Source organism: Copidosoma floridanum, unplaced genomic scaffold (assembly GCF_036245765.1).
Source record: "Copidosoma floridanum isolate Cflo_tuat_1 unplaced genomic scaffold, Cflo_Japanese_pri ptg000009l, whole genome shotgun sequence".
NCBI lineage: Eukaryota > Metazoa > Arthropoda > Insecta > Hymenoptera > Encyrtidae > Copidosoma > Copidosoma floridanum.
In genome coordinates, this window is record NW_028321886.1 from 410,785 (window position 1) to 430,926 (window position 20,142).

The 20,142-nt window shown below is 44.8% G+C and overlaps 1 protein-coding gene across 1 annotated transcript in view; it reads right to left on the reverse strand.

The window, feature by feature from the left end:
- stet (stem cell tumor) overlaps window positions 1-20,142 on the reverse strand; it is a 348,127-nt gene that overhangs the window by 26,905 nt on the left and 301,080 nt on the right. The window contains exon 6 of the mRNA XM_014358450.2: window positions 274-416. Coding sequence (XP_014213936.1) covers window positions 274-416 — 143 coding nt within the window. The remainder of the gene's footprint in view (window positions 1-273; window positions 417-20,142) is intronic.

Below are 20,142 nucleotides of genomic sequence, written 5' to 3' on the forward strand. Positions count from 1 at the left end.
GAAAAATATGTTTGCAATATCCGGAATGTTCTAAAGTTTATTATAATTTTTTCCACTCAAATTTCATACAAATACCCGCGGAATTTATATTTAACGTGGTACAGCATCATGCTGCACAGTGGGGGTACATAGATTTATATCCCTTGTTATTTTAAAAAGAAATTCTAAAAACTCGGCAGTAAAAAGCTTATTGTACATGCATTGTTTTAATAGTAGAGTCGAAACAACAACAACAAATTATTTGTTTATTCATACATGGTAGTGTGTACTCACCCGGCGTGAAGGAACATGTAAAAGGCGAACCTCCAGAGCTCGAGTCGTTTGTCCGGCCGGTAGATGAAAACACTGTCGATGGGTATCGGCCCCGAAGGGTTCACCTCACCCTTGGCCGCTGTGTAGTACGTGAAAGAGCCCAACTGCAACAGAACACCAAACACAGGAGCGCGTTTTATTTCTTCATTTGCAATGCTGATTACGAAATTTTCATCACGCTTCATTTTCATTTTCATTCGCGTTGTTGCTTGTGAAAGCGGGTGCCTTCAATTTTACAACACGTGCATCGCGCGTTGCGCGTTGTCGCCTTGGGGATTAATTTTGTTTATGTCGATGCGTGCATATGTATACCTACAATTTTTTTTTTCCATATATTTTTTGTGATGGGTAAAAAAGTAAAAAAAAAAGGCAAAAGCGAATGGCGACTTTTCAATTTTAAAATACGCCAAAGAGCCAAATATTACTCTGCTGTAAAAGTATATAGGTATGACGGCTACGTCCATAAATAAATACAACATGTGTACATTCATGTATTTTCGGCGCACAGTGACACCAAACAAAAAGTCGATACTTATATAGAAAAAAAAAAAAAAAAAATCCTACGTGCCGCTAACCGTAAGGAAAATTCTAGACCTCCGCACACAACCTGTTGATATGCCCCAGTGTTTCACGCGAGACCCAAGCGCTCGTTGCGACAACTATAAGCGAAGACTGCCCCTCCCTACCCCTCCATAAACATAATCATCGCGCCATAATATATACGCGTAGTCGCTGCGAGAGATGCAAGAGAGGGCCATAACCATAACGTGACAGAGGGAGGGGTAAGGGGTGTAAGGAGCGCGCTGCGCATGTAAATCAGCCACGGCAACATCGCACGTCGGCTCTATATACTTTTTCTATGATAAAGTGTATACACGGGGAGAGAAACTCTTGTTTGTTGGGAGTTTATTGGGCGGCTTTTTTTGCTCTCTGGGCGGATGTTTTTTTGGTTCGTAAATAGAGTTCTGTTTTTAAAAAAATTCCCTTTGATTTCTAAAAGTGGGGTCAAACGAGGAACCCGCGGCATGCGCGGTTGAAAGAGCTATTTGTCCGTCCCAAGTTTGAAAGCGTTTTCATCGGTAAAAACTGAGCGGGATTCCAGTGCGCATATCACCGAGAGAGCAAATTCCCGAAGCGATGGTGAAAATACGCGTAGACGCATCGGTCACGTTTATTAAGAGATTTTTGCTCTCTGCGCCCGAATATAGCTCGTTTGACGGTTCGCCCGAGAGGACGAGTTTTTCAACAATGAAGAGCAACTATTTTTGACTGCTCTCTCTTGCCTGCAGCTTTTGTTTTAGGTTCACGCACGAATTTTGCTCGATAAGCGTTTTTTTTTTTTTTTTTTTTTTTTTCAATTTCCGATGCGTCTATTTCGATTCTTCGTCAGACGCATTTTCGCCATTTTTTTCTTCTTCTTTTTTACTCTTATTGCTCGTATTTAGTCGGAGCTTTCAATTTAAGGCTTTGTGTATTAATTTTACTCGTGATTACATAAAACGTTTTTTTTTTTTTATTAAAATCAATGTAATATCAAAATATTTGTTGGCATTTTTGGGAACATAATTGGTAATTTTACGATATTATTTTGTTCATATGAGTTTACTACATTTGAGTTAAAATTTCGCGAATAATATTCAAATGTTCATCATTAAATTATCTCTCGATAAGGGTTTGCTCATGGTAATAACGAGGATTTCGCTGCGAATATACATAGTATCAAATCACAGCTAATTGCAAAAATAAACCCGAAATTTCCACTGCACTGCCACCCTCGAAATGTACATACATAACGATGGGGGGGGGAGACGGAATTTGAAGCGCACCCCCTTTGCTCGGCACGGAGTAATAAATTTTCACGTGAAAAAACTGCCAATGTTGCATACCATTACAATACCGAGGGCAATAATTTGTTCATGCATTTCCGATCGGCCCGAGCGCAAAGGCGGAAACATGCAGCTGCATAGGGGTGGCTCTGGAAAAGTAAGTACATTGTACCAACATACATTTGTATCGTTTCGTATCGATTACCAATTTTACTAACATCTCTCTCACGCTGAGCCAGCCGTCAAATTTAGCGGATAAAATTTTTAATGCATTCACTAACTGCCCCGCACGTCTCAGCCAGGGTTTTTAATTTTTCACACCCCCTACATTGGATACCGGAGGTGGCAATATATCCTCTTTCTCGAGCTGCTGCCGCCACTTTCCTCCTATGCAAATATAAACAAGTGAGCGATACCCTAAATGTAATCAGCCAAATTAATACGGCGCCAATGCGAAACTCGAGTTTCCACACACACACAAACTCTAGAAACGGAGAAACAGCTCATGACACTCTGGCAATTTGAAATTCAAATTCTATAAGAGGAGGTAGCCGAGGAGGGCGCCAATGTATTATTGTGTTGTACCATTGCACCCCTGAAAATTTCATTAGCTTACAAAGCGCGCACCGACACACATACGAAGACTCGCGTCTTCCTTACCAACATTGCGAGTCGTCGATACGAATTTGGATCGCGAAGCTTGAAAAAAAGGCTTTTATTCTCTCATCGACATCTTCTTTTTCCACCAGTACCCATGCTCGTGGGTGGGCAAGAAAGTATCCCTATCTCCTGTTTTTGGCTCTACCACTCAAATAGTGCGTAACAAGAGGATGCCTGTGTGTGCCTCCAGGGTCGCGAGGGTGTACGCGTTTCTTTCAACACATAGCGGGGAAACGTTTGGAGGAGACAATAACACTCAGATGGACTCTGTTTTTTCTCTTGGTCACTCACTCGTGCCCGTGTGGCATATTTGTTTATTGTGTCACGTTTCAGAGCAGCTAATTGATTCTGTCCCTCAAAAAAGCAACGCGATAGCGAAGTCGGATGAATCTACAATTCGTTTATTGGGAATTATATAACATTTTCCGATCCGCAAGCAGCAGTGACAGCCGATATCCTTTGTATACTGTTATTTTAGATCTTGGGTCGTTCATCCCCTCTTTTCTCCCTAGCTCTGATGAGGCGAGTAATATTTATACTCCCTTCGCTAGCTGCACTGAGACTCGCTGCAATCATCAATGTTGCCTGTACAGTTATTCTGTAGAGAGGCAGAAGAAGACGAGGGTGCGAGCAATAATCAGCACCACGGCAGGAGTGCACGTGGTGCCCATTTCCCTGATTGCGCGATTAGGGGCGGTGCTTTTAGATCGATTACGACTTATTCTGCTCCAAAACGGAGATGCGAGCGTGTGGTATTTCGCGCGAGTCGTGCCGTAGCTTATGAATAATCACTGAACTCGTGCTTATACGTATATACCTGTTTTTTTTTTCCCCAGACATTTCATTCGTTGGCTAGGCTAGTGAGACAGAGACGGGCTTTTTAATTTGCCTTTGGATACGTAACTCTGTGTGTTGGACATTTACGTGAAATTGTAATTGAAGCGCGAACATGGATGTACGTAGTTTTTGAAATTTGATATTGAACATGGATTTTCTGCTACCGGCGCAAAGTGAATTTGGTTATTACGCTTCTGGTACATTCGTTGGTATACGGGACATGTGTATGGGCATCGTGGGGTGAATTATTACATTTATGAAAAATAAGAGTTTTCTGGTGTTTATCCGAAAAAAGAACTCAAAAAAACTCCTTTGATCGTGGATTCAGCAAAGATAAAATTTCGCAATTTCGGGAATTTTGGTTCATTTAAAAACAACGTTTGCTCTACAGAGCCCGCGCGCCGGATTTTGCAAACAATGCGAAAGAATATTTTTTATTCGTAATGTATTTGCAGCGATCGTTCTATATACCATCCCATGCGGGAGGAATAAAACAAACAACTGAATGTTTAACAGAGTACCGATAAGTGAATGCTTTTTGCTTTGGTTTTTTTGTTTGTTTGAATATTTTTTTTTTTTTTTATTGAAAAATGGAGCAGCGCTACCAATATAAAATAAAAGGAAAACCTAAAGAACTTTTGGGCTCACGAAAAATTTTCAATTTGTTAAATTTATCTGAATACATCAGCAACGCGATAAAGTTACAATCACCATCACTTGCATTCAATACATCACTTCTTCTGGTTTCAAAAGAAAATTTTAACGGGTTTGTGAACCCTTTTACGGTGTGTTACTAAAAACCTTTATTGCACTGTCAAATCTAGAGTGCTCCTTTGATCCAGAAAGCACCAACAAACTCTACTAAAAACAACCGACACGTATACACCCATCACGCGCGTTTTAATAACGCGGTAAGGGTTGATTCAATTTTCCCGTTGCTATGTCGCGACGCGATGTCGCTTGATCTGCCGCGTTGTATACGAACTTTATTTTCGCTGCTTTGGTCGTAAATTTCATTAAAAATTACACCCCTCACACACTCACGTGAGCGAGGGTGGATTAATGAGCGCCTCCTGCGCTCTAAATTCAGAGGGTTCGTGCATGCGCTTGGGAATTGAAAATCACGTCGCGTGGACTACCGAGTATACGTTTAACGGCCCTTGGGATCGTAAAGGGCAATTTCGCATGTCGATCGTAAATAGGGGGTAAGAGCTACGCGCGACGACGGGCTTTTCAGGCGAGCAAATCGCCGTCAGCGCTAACCGTGACTGTAACGTTTTTTTTCCCCCGCTGTAGCTTTTTTCATGAACTACGAAGAAAAAAAGTTCTGAAATTGGAGGGGTTACTTTAAAAAAACGGGGCTGTGCAAATGAAAACAGCTACGAAGCAGATGAGCCGAGTTTCCCGTGGTAAAAAGTTGGGAAAATTTGTCGAGCTGCGCTTGGGCGATAAGTCGGAGATTTCATCCGGCGCCTGGAGAATGGAAAGAAGAGGCTGAGAGTTTGATGTAGATTTTTTCCTTGTATATTTTTTGCGGGAGAAAAATGTTTGTCGAGAAATTTCGCGGATGACGAGCCGAATAGAGAGCCTTCCTCGAGAAAATAATGAAGTGCACCGGCACGCCGGAAATTTTTGACGGGCGATGAAATCTTCACGAGTTACTTTAAAATCCGATCGGAAGAAATAATCCGTCGTGCTATAAAGTGTATAGGTATGTATAGCGAAACAGGACAGTTTTTCATCATAAATTCCCGTAAAACATCGACGATCCCAATTTGCAACTCGGGGAAAAAAATTTCGAGCCGAGCGCGAAAACCTGGCAGGTGTTTTTCTTTTTTGTTCTTTTCGTCCATCGCGCACTTTCTGCAAAATTACGCTTGAGCTTTGGATAAAAAGTGCACAAAATGAAAGATTTGGCCGTCAAACGTACCTACTTACAGCCCCATGTGTCACAGAAAGCGCAAGACTTCACAAGAAGTCGACAAGTCTACTGGGCCGGGCCAAGTAGTACGAGTCAGCCTTTGGTCAGACACCCCAGTGATCGTTCAGCCACCGAGAGCTTTTAAATCGTGGCTCCAACAAAAACATCCGTCCCGTTAATTCACGAAAGGTAATATTTTTCGAAACATCACCACAGGAAAATAAAAATCGAGATAGCAGCTCGGAATTATTTATCGGCCTCGTGTACAGCAGCGGGGACATTAACAAATGTATGGGCAATTTCGCAAACACACAGCGCAGGTGAAAACAAAAGATGGCAATAAAGTAAACGAACGAACGATTTTGACGCGACGAGGACAATGGGCTCTTGAGTTGTTATTATAAATTTGCATCGATCGCTACGCGCGAAATCGGTAGTCTCGATTTTCCCCGCAAATCGTAAATTACATCGGCAATAACGGCCGTTTTAATCGGACGCGCCGCTTCCTTCCGCGTTACTGTTGCTGCTGTATACCAAGAGAATTTCGGAGTTGGTGGGAGAGGACGGTCCAATGATACTATTCGATGCTGTTGCGAGCAAAGCTTCCGATGTTTGGTGCGAGCGCGACTCGCTTCATTTGCTGTAATATTCGGAATTATGAGCTCGAGCCTTGCCGAATCGGCTCATGTTTATCCCACTCTCTCCTCCCCCTTTGTTGAACGCCACTTTGAGATAGCTATATGTACCAAAGCAAAAATAAACAAAGATATCAATAGCTGGTTTTGTCGATGTAATTTTACAAAAAATGGGGAGTTTCAAATTGTAGGTGAATCGTAACCATCTGTTATTCTATTATAACCACAACTCGACGGGAACAACGAAAGGGACACGCGCGAGAGAAGTTTCTCGGTTAATCGGAATTCCATAAACGAGGAGGGTGGGGGCGGGGAGAGGGAACGCTGCACCTCCATAATTTCGCGATGCGTGCTCTCTTCTGTATGTATACATATATACACGTGTTTCCTGCACGTAAAGATACCGCACGTTCCGCGCTCGCGAGTTTGAAATTTCAGCAACTAAGCGACGACGTTGCACAACAGGATCCCCCTCCGATTTTACACATTCGCGCGCGCGCACACAGACAGACAGAGGCCACGTGTATATAGTCCAACAACAATGCAACGGGTAATTGAATTCGCCGACGACGTCAAAACGATTAACGATTCGCAGTTGAACGGGCACAGTAGCCGAAAGGGACCGGGTGGGTGTGGGCGGGAGAGCTTCAAAGTCAGCAGGTTAGCCGCAACTGGGCCAAACAGCGAGGGGCCCAGGAAACCGAGCTGGTGTGCCCCCCCCCCTCCCCTGTAAATTCGAGCTCGTAGTGTTGCTGTATGGGCTATCTTTGCCGCGAAGGTGCTTTCCACCCCAACTATTGCCTATTTTTATGTTTTGTTATTGTACGTAAGGTACGTATAATTTCGGATCTAGATCATCTGTATAGCTTACAAAATGGGCATATTTTTTAAACCCTGATCATTTTCTATTTCTTGTCAATATTTTTAAATTAAAAGAAAAAAGGGCTAATCTTGGCAGAAAGACAGTCGGTAGCTGTCAGCCCAACAGAGTTACCACAGCGCAGTTGCGGGATTATTGGAGCATTACGGTATACTTCCGGATCATCTTCGCTTCCGCGACGGAGAGAAACTTTAAACCACGGCGCATTCGACGCCTGGGCCACTTGAGATATACATTGTGCATTTAGCGAATCGCAAGTTCGGAACTGTTTGCTTGTTTGCACGTGCATAGGTATAAATACTTACGTCTGTTGTTTCTAGTCGTTACACGTCCCGTGAGAGGTATCCCTTGATATTGCAAAATGTTGCAAATAGTTCAAACGAGTGTATGGCCTTTTCTTTTTTTTTCCAAATCAAGTGCAAAGAGCCTTTCTTTCTCCCTCCGCGACTTGTTTCACCGCAGCGATGAGAAAAAAGAAAATCGAGTCGAGTGAAACTAGTCGATGCAATCGATTTATACGAAACAATACAAGTGCACGGAGCCAGAAGAGGCGAGCCGAATTGAATTTTTGGCAAACCCGTGCAGCTCCGTCCTTCGAGCTGCGCAACAACTACGGGGGAGGGGCGTAAGCGGGATTAGGAGTCGCGTGAAAAGGAAAATTCGTGGGTGGGAGTTTTTGCGTTCGTAAAGTTGGGAAAATATTGTTTGACAAACGATGCAGGGGCCACCGATTTTTTGGGACTACACTGTACGGGTTTTTCCCCGTTTGCTTCCAACACAATGTTGGTATATGGTTTATCGAGGCGTATACTCGTCCAATTTTTGGAAAAGCTAAAAAAGTGTCCACTCCAGTCTCGAAAATGCCACTGTCACGCGGAAAGAAAAGAGTAGTTCCCACGACTCCGAGGTTGGGTCCAAATGTACATTAATAGCGCGGCTCTCGCGAAAAAACGTACCAAAAAAACATTGAAAGTGTGGGGGTGGGGGATAAAAGCATCATCCCCTACCAAAGGGAAGGGAGGAAATAAAAAACATAGACGCGTCGCGAGCTATCACCAGGCCACCCTCTTGATCTACATGCAACACTGTGTTCATTTAGCGAGTGCGTGTGCTCGCTCGTACACATGCACGGACGAAAATCCAATAGTTCCCCCATCATCATCCGATGGATCGAAGCCCATACCGTGCAATATACACATTATGCATGGATGGCATCGTCAGCGAAACGTCGTGGCGGGTAATGCCGTAATTTATCTTCTACCGAGATGGAATCGGTGCGACTATTGCGAGTGGATGAGATCGTGTGTCATCCACTCGCATCCACCTCCTTCTCTCGGTACATCGATGGTCACGTGTATAGACTACTCGTATGGAGGTGGTGTAGCCGATGCAGACCTGAGAGTGAGTTTGCTGCGTCGAGGTGGAAAAGTGACGATTGGAGACTCAAATTTTCCTCTTTAGCTTCTGTGGATAACATTTTTTTTCCTTCCTCTTGCAGAGCTTCACGTTGGATTTTTGTACGCGTTGAACATACTCCTTAGGAAATTGGTTTTCTTATCGCGCTACTTTCGAAATTCAACGATGAGTCAGGCATTTTGGGTTTTTAATTTCACGGAGTGACTGAGTCACGAGTCATCAAACAACAAAATAATGACAAAAGCACAGTGTTAAAATACAAAAGATCAAGCAAACAATGAATTTGCCTTGGAAAAAAAAACAAAAAACATATGTGTTTCCAGGAACTGAGCGAATAGACGGAGATACCACCCAAGACTGTTTTTCATCACGCGTGCGGGTGTGCACTTTCGATAATGAAAATTGCAGTACGCAAAAATTCGGTACTCCCGTATCCTTTGTACTCGAGGAGAAGAGAAGTAATTTTTATAAAATGTACCGCGGCACTCCTCGCTGTCGCGCGTGGCTTAGGATATTGTACTTGAGGAGCTTTCCCGGAATTTATATTTATGTTTTCTTCGAATGAAAAATATAGGGTGTATATACACTTTTGGAATGATGAAGATGGGAGCAATTTATTAAAATTTGAGAATTTTTTTCATCCCACCCAACCAATACCCAAGAGCTGACATTTTCTTCACAAATAAAAGTATTTGCTTCGTTCACTTTTCCCGCCACACCTGTACGCAAGTACAGACACACAGACGGACATCCCAAGTAGCAAACGACCATAGAGTCACGGCTCTAAAAAACTTTGTTTTTTCACATCCATCCCAGTCCCTCGTATAATATATCTTGGCAAAATCGACAAAACTGTTGCCGTCGTTGGATGCCAGCCAACTTACGCGTGTATAGGCAAGTAAGCAAGTTTGGATTTGCCCATCACCATCGAGCCATTAGGGATCAGGCTTCGTCGGACACGCAATATCCTCCCCCAGCGCTAAAAGGACAGCACCAGTGATCTCGCGGGGGAGAAAAAGTGAATACATATATCATATTGTATCGCAGAGTTCGCGGAGCAAGCGCGAAGGGTCCCACGCACGCGATTACACACGCGCAGTGTTACATTAGACACGGGAGAGGGGCTGAGCCCAACTTGGGTCTATCGTCGCGGAAATCGCGCCCTCCAAGCACTTTATATACCTGTACACCATACCCCTTCGCTGTGCGTAAACTAACAAACTCGCACGTGCACGTGAGGGTGTAACGACCTGACCTCCGCTTATCGCGCGCACGCACGCGTTTCCGTGTTTAGCAACCTTCCCCCCCTCCACTGGGCTGTCTTCGCTTCCTTTTTCTCTCTCTGCTGCTACTTCTGCTGCTGTTGCTGCCGTGATGGTACAAAGGTGTGTAAGTGAAAATAATGTATATATACGTGTATTATTAGGTATACGTATAGCGTTGCCGTAGCTCATGACACATCAGGTATGGAGCGGTGCCGGTGGCGCGGCAGAGTTGATGTAGCACGCCGGGGCTGAAAATGACATTCGGGCACGCGAGCTTGTATGTGTACCGTTGTGCTTGCTCTGCTGCTGAGGCGGGCGGAGGGCGGGGGTGAAGGAGATCGATTAGATTTCATTACCTCGAGGATACGACCGGTAGCAAGGGGAATCGTTGCTGTTGTACAAAGCGCGGGCCGGTTTATTGTTTTTAATAGGCGGTGATATGAGCACTGCCCCGGAAACACTATACTTGTCCTGGCGATACCAAGGGCCAAGTTGTTTTTTTTCCTTCCCCCTCATTCTTCGTTTAATCGGTGGTGATTGCTGAGAATCGACAAACTAGAAACAGTATAAGATTTCCCCGCTTTAGTGCTAGGAAAATCGGCTGGATGAAAAAGAAACGTCGGACATCGGATATAATCCTGGGATTCGGGAAATCGGGATGAAATCGAGCCAGACTCGGGGCCCCGCACGGTGTGGACCGATGCACCTACAATTCGAGATCCAAATAGGAAAGAACGAAATTGGGAAAAAGGGGTAGTAGGTGCTTCTGCTCGTCCTTGCCCGCGATTTATTTACACCAGGCCAGGGATTTGCTTATTCCACTTGCCCCCCCCCTTCCCCGTTTCTCGTATTCCCCTATCGCGAAAATCCTAGAATTAGTCGTCAGAGAATGTGAGGGGGTGGGGGGAGTGAAAAAACTCGCCGTAGAAAGGGAGGAAATTGCATTCGTTCGATTGCGACTTTGAGCGCGTGAATACCGAAGCTCCCCGTGTACGTACTACCTTTTACCTACCTACGTGCCTACTGTACAGGCATGTATAAGTGAAAAGGCGAAAAAGAGACGTACGGCAAATACGATTCTCTCCCCTCGCCCTCCTCCCTCCTCTTACGTAATTCTGCAGAGGAACACGCGCGTGAAAATGCATTGAACCAGCCTACATAGAGATGCTGTAAGCAGATATCCCCGCTTCGATCGCTTTATTTGAAAATGCTCCGTAGCTGCCTTTTTCGCGTACAACTCGCTCGTTTTTTGGCTGCTTTTCGCTTCGATAGATCGAACACGGAGATTACTCGCATAAAGACTTGGTGCTCGAGATTAGATCTTTTTTTTTCTTTCTCTCTCTCTTTGCCTCTGCGAGTGCACGGGTAAATGGAGAAATCTTGTGTTTACATCCGATCGCGTTACCGAGCCCTCGAATTGGATATTTTAGAAGCCTCTGTCAGCTACGTCAGTTTGGATGGTTAAAATAAACAAAAAACAAAAAATACACAATTAGCCAACCAAAACTCCTTGATATAAAAAAAGCACCATCAGAGATACTGAAAGACGAGATAACACACCCGGGGGGGCTCTCAATTATGTAACATTATCGCAAAACGCTCGCAGAGGCGCCCTTTCAAGCTCATCCTGCGGCGTCTCGAGTGCGACCATTTCCTCCTCCTCGCGGTCTAATTAGCAGACGCTCGCACGGGCGATCTGGTTGAAACGTCGCTCGTTATCGCACCGCGCGCAAATGCATTTGTACCCCACGTGGTGGTGTATATTAACGGGCGCGTTTGCTCTGTCTCGCTCTCTTTCTCTACCTTGACGACGCACCAATATCGTTAGCCACGGAAGTACACGGGTGGTCCCTATCGTCCCGGGACTGCAGGTGTTGAGAGCTCGGCGATGGGGTTTTTTTTTTTTTACGGCTCTTGATTTCCTCCAGACGGATGTGTTTATGCGTAATGTCGAGCGTTGTTTTGTACAGGGAAACGTTGGTTTTTGAGACGAGGTAAATAAAAAAAAAAAAAAAAAAAAATCCTCTGTTTCTCATTTTGGGACAAAAATAATTAACTCGAGGAAACGGGAACACACACATACTCGCAGCTATTCTTCAACTTCCGATTTGAGCACCAAGAGTCCGCGGAGAGATAAGAAACTTTTGCAGCTCTAGTCCTCGGAATGATCGGGCGAATAAAGACAGTAGAACAGCTTTCCTCCTCCGCATTCATGTTGCGAACCATCTTGCACAACGCGTGCCCATTGCCCCATGGCTATCCACAAAATTTTTGCGATTTACCCTTCCAAATGTTATTCCCTTGGAAAGTGACGCGACAAAAAAGCTTCTCATCGAGGGGGAAAAAAAAATAAAAAAGAGTAAGTAGTTGTATTACATGCACGATGTGTTCATCGCAAGGAAACATATTCCACGGTCGCATAATATATATACATACATACTTGAGCTCGTGCTGTGCATAAAATTCAAACAGCTTGCGATGATCCTAGGAATAAATCGCCGCGAAGCTGCAACGCGTACATAATGCATCTACGTTACACGTCCGCGTCGTAAAAATGCGTCCTCGTTTGCTCTACACACATCTCGTAGATGCGCTGTGTCGTGATTTTTTTTTTTTCAAGGGACATTTGGGTTTTACTGCAGGAGTCGATTTTTACGGGGCGCAACACAGAAATCCAAACTACGAAAGCTTAACGAAATGCTACAACGAGCAAGCTTAAATCGATCCTCTGAGCTGCCGTACGTATAACGTGGGGAGACCGAAGAAAGAGCGGGCATTAATAATTAAATGGAAACGCGAAAAAGATACGCAGGTGTGGGCGGGAGGGAGGCGCGTTTTAATCAGCGCCACCGTTATTTTTACCAATGTTATCGCGAGAGGGGAGAGATTATCTTCGGGTCCGATTAGCTTGATTAAAACAAAGAGGAAGGGAGTGAAAAACACACCCTTGCTCGAGCGGAAGGAAGCAGCGCCGTCTGTTTGGACTATTTTGCTGCGATTGGTCCGACTGTGTTTTCTTTCGATTTAACTCGCAGTGGTTCTTTTTTAACTCTTTCGGGGGAGGAACAAGAGGAAGAGAGAAAAACGAAAGATAGACACTGTATATCGTGGTCAGGGTTGTCGCGAGCTCTGGAAAACCGATTGCGAGTAGGATAAGAGGAGAGAGAGAGAAAGAGAGGAATAAGCTGGAGCCGAAAAACGGAGCAGCTCCCCTTTTTCCCCGGCGCTGTGCTCAAGAGCCGATAATCGTTGTTCTTCCCGGGCGCCAAAAACGATTCTCCGCCCCCTCCCTCCTACACATACATGCACCCTTTTCGCCCACCTCTCGACTTTTCCTCGCTCCGAGTCCTATCTCTCCGTGCGCGGTGCGCTGGAATTCCGGAAGATTTTCAAAGGGCTGCGCGATCGAAAAAGAAAGAAAGGAAGAAAAAAACAGTGAGTCGTCGTCGCTTCGTATGCCAGTATATATGTATATACAGCCACCTGCTCCTTCCACCCCCTTTAACTTCCAAAACCCTACATCTTTCGGTGCTCCTGTGGAGTCTTCTTCCTCCCCTCCTCCCCAGTGACTATATTTTCAACCCGATCCGCGCGTCTTTTTTTCTTTTCCTTCATACCACCCACCCGTACGTGAACACGTCGACTTTTTTTCTCCTCCGCCCCCGACCCGCAATTTTACAGCGTGCCGCTGCTCTCTATTTTTTTTTTTTTTTTTTTCATCTCAACCCCCCGCCCCAGCGTTATGTAACAGTGTCTCTGTTTACCTGGGCACACGTGCGTGTGTGTGTACAAGCGCGCGACGTACGCCGTAAAAACGGGTTGCGCTGAAAAGGGCCCCACGCGTGTGTGGCCTCCGGATTATCCGGGCGCGAGATCAAGTTTACGAAGGTAGCGCTGCTCGCGTGTCGGCGACGACAAAAGACGAGCACCACTCGTATTTTCGTCTAATCTGCTTCCGGGAAATTTTTGCGCGTCCGAGGATTGATTGTCGTTGTCAGCTGGGGCCATACGGATTGTATAAGCGAATCGGTGATACCACGTGTACGGGGTGCGAAGCTCTAAAGCATTGGAAAAAAAAGATCACCGAGAGCTCGTCCTGAACGTCTCGACATTGAGCTTCGGAAAATCCTCGTGGAGATGTTTCGACGTGGGGGGAGATTAAATGGTGCAATTTCAGCAACTCCATCACGTACACCCGCCTCCGTTGTATCATCCGTTTTTATCTCGAGCCAGTTTGCTTTTCTGATTTTTCCGTAGGTATATATGTAACGCAGCGCTCGTTGTGTATATAATGAAAGAGCCGCTCCTCTGCCATTGCCACGTGGCGTGGCTCGTTATATTATACATCATCAGCTCTTTTAATATACATCCATCTTCGGGTTAATCTTTTTGTACACGTATAAGAAGAAGCTTAACCAAGTAATCCTTTTTGACAAAAGTAGATTATTCATTTCGAAAATGCATCGACTGGTGCACGTGACAACCTACTGGTGTCTCCTCAGTGATGCAAAAATAAAGAGCATCCATCCGCAATCTTGTGAAACGCAATGCCGAATAGCGCGAATATCAAAGGAGTGCAAAGAAGAAAACGAAACAACGGAAGGGCGGGCATTACGTAGACGAGGCAAAAAAAGGGATGCGACAAGAGCGGAAAGTGTGAAAAAAAAAAAAAAAAAAAAAATGGATCGAGGAGCATGTAAATGCGCAAACGAAAGAAAGAAAGGAGAGCGTCAAAAGTCGCGGGCGCATCAGTGTCGAGGAGGTTTTATCGTCGTCGTCGCGAGGCGATACGAGACAACAGCTAGCTGAAGAAGCTTGCCATTCCCTCCTGCCGATGCACGCAGAGAGATAGGCGTACAGTCGACATGGAGAGAGAGAGAGAAAAAAAGCCACTCACAGCCCCCTCCCTCCTTCTGCAGTACCGTACACTATCTGTCTGCGAAAAAGGAGTGACTGACGCTTGTATTTGTGCTTCGCAGACGCTTGGCGTCCTTTTTTTCTCTTCATCTCTACTTTCTTCATGCAACTGCACGTTTTCTTCCCACTCGAGATATACAGGTGCACTGAGAGCCTCTAGATTCATACACGTTGTTTCCGGATCCTTGGCGCTGGTGTCGATCATGGAAAAGTTGAACCAAGCGCCGCACCACCGATAATTTGCGCCCGGTTGTACCATCAAGCGTGAATGGCCAGATAAGGCGGGTCGGGTCGCCTCCCCTTTGTACTTCCCACCTCGTCGTTTTTGACTGTATAACAGTATATAAACGGTAAGGGTTGTTTGAGGCCTATGGGACGAGCGAGGATTTTTCGGAGTACGATTGATGTTTCAATGGACGGCTTCCCACTGTTTCACCTCGACGGAAGCTAACAACTTGCAAGCTCGAAACTTCCCTCGTCAAATCATACAAAAGTTGGACCAACTACTTGTACGCGAGAAAGAAAACACACAAACCCTCAATTGTCGACCACCACGTCATCCTACGAAATACCAAAAGCGACTACGATCCTCTTCTAATCTCTATTTCAGGCGCGTGTGTAAGTGCTAATGCCCAACCATTAGACGTTACGACCCCAAGGGACCCTCGAATCCCCTGGTTTCGGCCTTACACGTCTGTACTCACGATTAATGTGCCAAGCCTATAGTTGTCACGTGTAACTCTCGCTTCCTCGGTTCAAGGGGTTGCTTTTTATTTTTCAGGAGTCGACGACACCGTTCCCACTCGGTGGAGGGGGTTGGAGATTAAAAGCGCGGAAGCAAACGTCAAGCAGCCGTCGGCGCGTGTCGGGGGGTCGTTTGGCGTGTTATTATACATATATACACAGCGAACGAGGAAACGACGGGATCGTGTGATAAGTGCCTATGTTTTTTCAATCGTGTACGAAGGATCGGGGCAAATTTAATCCCCGGACGGAAGAAAGCTGTCGCGATTTTTATTTTTTTTATTTTTTTATTTACAAAAAGTCAGTTGAAAAATAGGCTCTGGTAATTACGTACAGGGACTTAAAAAAATGGGTGCTCGCGGCTGGTTAGCACCGGTGTGGGCAGTATAATCGGAAATTTCGCGAGTCGTCATTGCCCCGAAAAAGGCCTTTGATCTCTGCAATTATCGTTGCTCTTTGGGTCACGTGGGAAAGGCAACGGTGAAATTACTTTTTTTAACGAAACTCGCTCATTACGAAGGGTGGGGAAGGGCCACAAAAAATGGAGATGTGGATTTGATTTGATTGAGGTTGATTTTATTGGAAAAGCAATCGTTTCACAAATCAAATGTTCGGACCGGACTGTGTAAAACAACATTTATTCTCTCAATTTAGAACTTGCGTGAAATTGAATACTCCACGAATAGTAACAATGAAAATCAATCAAAAGTAAATGAAAACGTGTATAAAACAAGCGTGAGCGGCAGAGATTGGGGGTACTCGGTTTAAATCACGAGTCGATAGAGAAATTCGCAGGAAAGGTAAAATCAGAGCGGAACTTTCAACAAGTGATCCAATTTACATCGAGCGAATTTTCCATTTTCGCTCGAGCGCGGTTAGGAAAGGCACCTATTACCGTCTCGTTTCGCGTTAAAAGCGAATTTTCGTGTTACTTTACAGTATATACCAATACACCGTGAGTCTCTTCCGTTACCCCGAAATACGACCCAAAATGAGTTTATTTTATTTACCCCGTTGACAAAAAGTGGGTATGTATATAAATGTATCCCAAATAATTTTATCGGGGCACATCCAAAGTAGGGAAAAAAAAAATACAGAGGCATTTGATAACGACGTACGAACACACAAGCGCAAAAAAAAAAGGAAAGAGGAATTAAAGTTTATCGCGTCATCACGCGAGCGGTCGCAAATTTTATGTACCGCTGTCACGAAATGCCTTCTTTGTACATTCGTACGAGCGGAAAGCAGTTCGCGTTTAAGGGAGGGAGGAAAAAAAAACGAAACAGTTTCCTTGCCGTATCTTGGCTCTTTTTCTCTTTTTTACGAGCATCAGAGAGACATTTAACGTTGTTAGATGATTTGGTCGACATGGTACGGTTAAAAAAACGAGTAAACAGGTAGCAGATCGATGAATAAAAGCTCAAATGTGTGCGCGAGAACAAAGGCAGTAATTGATCAAAGACAGGTAGAAAAGGAGGAGGAGGAGGAGTGACACTTTCGATCTTCCAGGCGCGTGCACAATCAAGCGTGTCCTTCTGGTGCATCGGTCCCTTCAGTCGAAGCACAAGGAGAGAGAGGTAACTAACCAACCATACATATAGTGTGTAATCTTCCCGTGTTCGGTACACTGCCTTCTCTAGTCAAGTTGCGACGGCGGCAGAACCGAGCAACGATGCGGTGTGAGTTGAGTGGACTCGTCGTCGCTGGCTGCTCACCTCCGTTGTTGTGGTTTTATTGGAAAATCCATAGTGCAAATCTTTAATTATAACGTATACGAAAGACAAAAAATGAGTCCATTTGATCAACCGAACGTGCCGGTTTAAAGACAACCGAGGGTAGTGCTAACAGAGGAGGAAAGACAGGACTGGGGACCTCACCGATGTCCGGTACGGTGGAAACAGAAGCTCATGACCGTCCAAGGGAGAGTTTTCTTCGTTTTCCGGTCTTTCGTCCTTCGGTGGGACCGCCTTTGTCTCATTCGCTCCTCGGAACAGTTTTTCACGAAGAAGAACAGTATTCTACCGTAGCTACGAATCGATATACCTCATCATCCGGGGAAAAAAATGAAAAATCCCGATATCGGACGTCCGGCTGATTAAGAGAATAAAGTACTCGAGCTACTTTTCCAAAGCAGCTGCAAGGAAAGCCCAAAGGACACGAGCTTCAGCCGCGGAAAGTGGCGTCATCGGTATTTCTTCGGTTCGCTCTACGCGGGAAGGAGGGGGGGGGCAGCTTTAGGTGAGTGTTCGCGGGCGGTGCAGTAAATTTCAGCAAGCTCAAGAGATGAAGCGTAGGTAGCTCTGAGATAAGAGGAATGCAGGCAACAGAATAAGAAGACGAGGAAGAAGCCCAGACTACTGCCACCACCCTTGCCCATATATAAACTCAAACTGTAATGTAGTGGTGCAGCGTAGGAAAAAAGGGGGGAGGCGATAGCTGCCTCTGCGGTAGCGCCAGTCACTAAGGGATTACGAGAGCGGTTGCAGCGGAGTGCATCACATCGTGTGTGTGTGTATTTTACGTTTACCTCCGAGTTTACCTCTACCAGGAGAGGTAGATATAGGTATGAGTGTGTGCAGCAGAGGAAAAGGGAGATGAAGTATATAGTATACGTCATCGTGTGAAGTACGATTGGCGCCCTGTAAGTGCTCTGTCTCTCGTCTACGTCGACTTTTTTCCCCTGTTTGCGCTCGAGAGGATAAAGTATAGGAGTAGATATTCGCGATGGATTCTGTACGTCGGGAGCTGGTGAAAGTTGGAAAAAGAGCCATGTTTCCCCCCCCCCCGAATACTTTTTTTTATTAAATTAACCGAATAGACAATTTTTGCATCTAAATTGAAGTGGTATCGCGAAGCAATATCAATATTTTTCTCCTTCTTCTCTCGCTCATGTGCATTCCCATTTCGCAAGCAGCTAATGGAAGAACGAGCAATCGAGCTTCCAAGTGGACCCGATAATACAGGGACATGAGAGTTTACCCGTATGTGTCGGGTGTGTTTGCACGACGCGCATATGTACATCTGACGTAGTATACATAAATATAACACATCAGCAGTGGACACAGTGAATGAGTTTTTCATTAATAAACGCAACGAAGGGTGTACATGGGTAAGGTAGACGAGGTGAGAGAAGGGGAGAGGGCACGAAGGTGCAGATCAGGCAAACAGTAAGTAGAGAGATGGGCGTGTTTGCTCTCGCGAAAGGGCACTCCCGAGGCGCGTGTAAAACAACGTAAATACCTTTTGGAGCCACGAGCACGAGCCAAACGATCGCCAATGATTAACCGAGCCAAGAAGCAAAAGTGAGCGTAGTTAAACTCACCTCCCGTATATTGTATACACGGCCGATCTTCTTTACATACCGATCCGGGGGCGCACAAACTCGCGAGCCAACAACTTTTTACAGCCAAATGAACCGCGAAACTTTCGGCTCCCATCAGCTTCTGTAAAACCACCTTCCTCGATTCTTCTTCTCTCGCGATCCACGGACGTGGTAACTTTTTCATAGGGGCTAATTGTTATTTGAAAAAGCGGCCAACTCTTCTAATGCCGGTGGTTGCTCTGCAGCGAGCAGTTTATAATTAATGCCGGCTCCAATTGAAACTCCGGGGAAAAGGGCATTCAAACTCACCTGCTGTGTGTAAATACCTCGGTACATGTACACAAACCCGCGTATACGTATACCGTGAGATCGAAAAAGTTGGCGGGAGAGTTAAAGAATCACTTTGGGCATCCTCGCAGAACTTCACTTTTATCTGCTAGTGTGTGTGGTCGAACTGAAATACACAGGCCGGCTGGAGGATAAATGGGCCTCAAAGTTGCTCCGTGCAAGGGGAGGGAAAAAAACTGAGTGCGCTTCGCTGGAGAGGAAAGTTTTTTGGAAAACAAAGTCAGCTAACGGAGGGGTATTTTTGAGATCATTGCTATGTATATATACATATACTTCTTTTTGCCGCTCTTTGCCATAGGTCGGGTGTTTAAAGTTCGATAACAATTTTTTCAATTAAGTACAGAAGAAAATAAGGTCGGATTTGTCGCTGTAATGGCTGGAAAATGGAAAACTAGGAATTTTTTTTTTTTATTTCTCTTGTTAAACTCCGTACGGGCACTTGATTCTTTTTACGCTCCTCCAAATTCTCTCAGTGAATATAAACTTTGATTTGGTGCTCGAGTCTGATTTTTCACTTCAACCTAATGATAGGTTATTTTTATCCCCGACCGCGGGAAGGGAGAACAAACAGAAACTTTTCACATTAGATCTGGTAAAAAAAATATTTCCAAAAAATGTTACTTGATGGCCTCAATTTTTTCGTCGATGAGGAACGTTCTCCAAGCAGACTGTGATCAATAAAATGAAAAATCATATGGTGGGGGAAAAAAATCGGAAATCAATCGCTTGTTTTTCGTACAATGGGGCATGAGACTTTTCGAGACTAAAATGCAAAGTATAAGAGTTTTTAGTGTACCTACTTACGCTCACATAGCCCTTTGTTAAGTTTGAAAAACAGCGCTTACCTCAAACAAAGAAAAAGATAAAATACAATTTAATTATATGCACAGAGTATAATCGAGAGTATAATTGTCTAATTTTCAAGCCACATTGTATAACTTATTATTCATTCGTTTCCGTTGCGACTTATTTTACAAGGGTTAATAATAGCAAGGGTTGCTGGAAACGGTTGGTACGTCGTACGACAATTAATAATTCAAGCTCTTGTAAAATATGCAC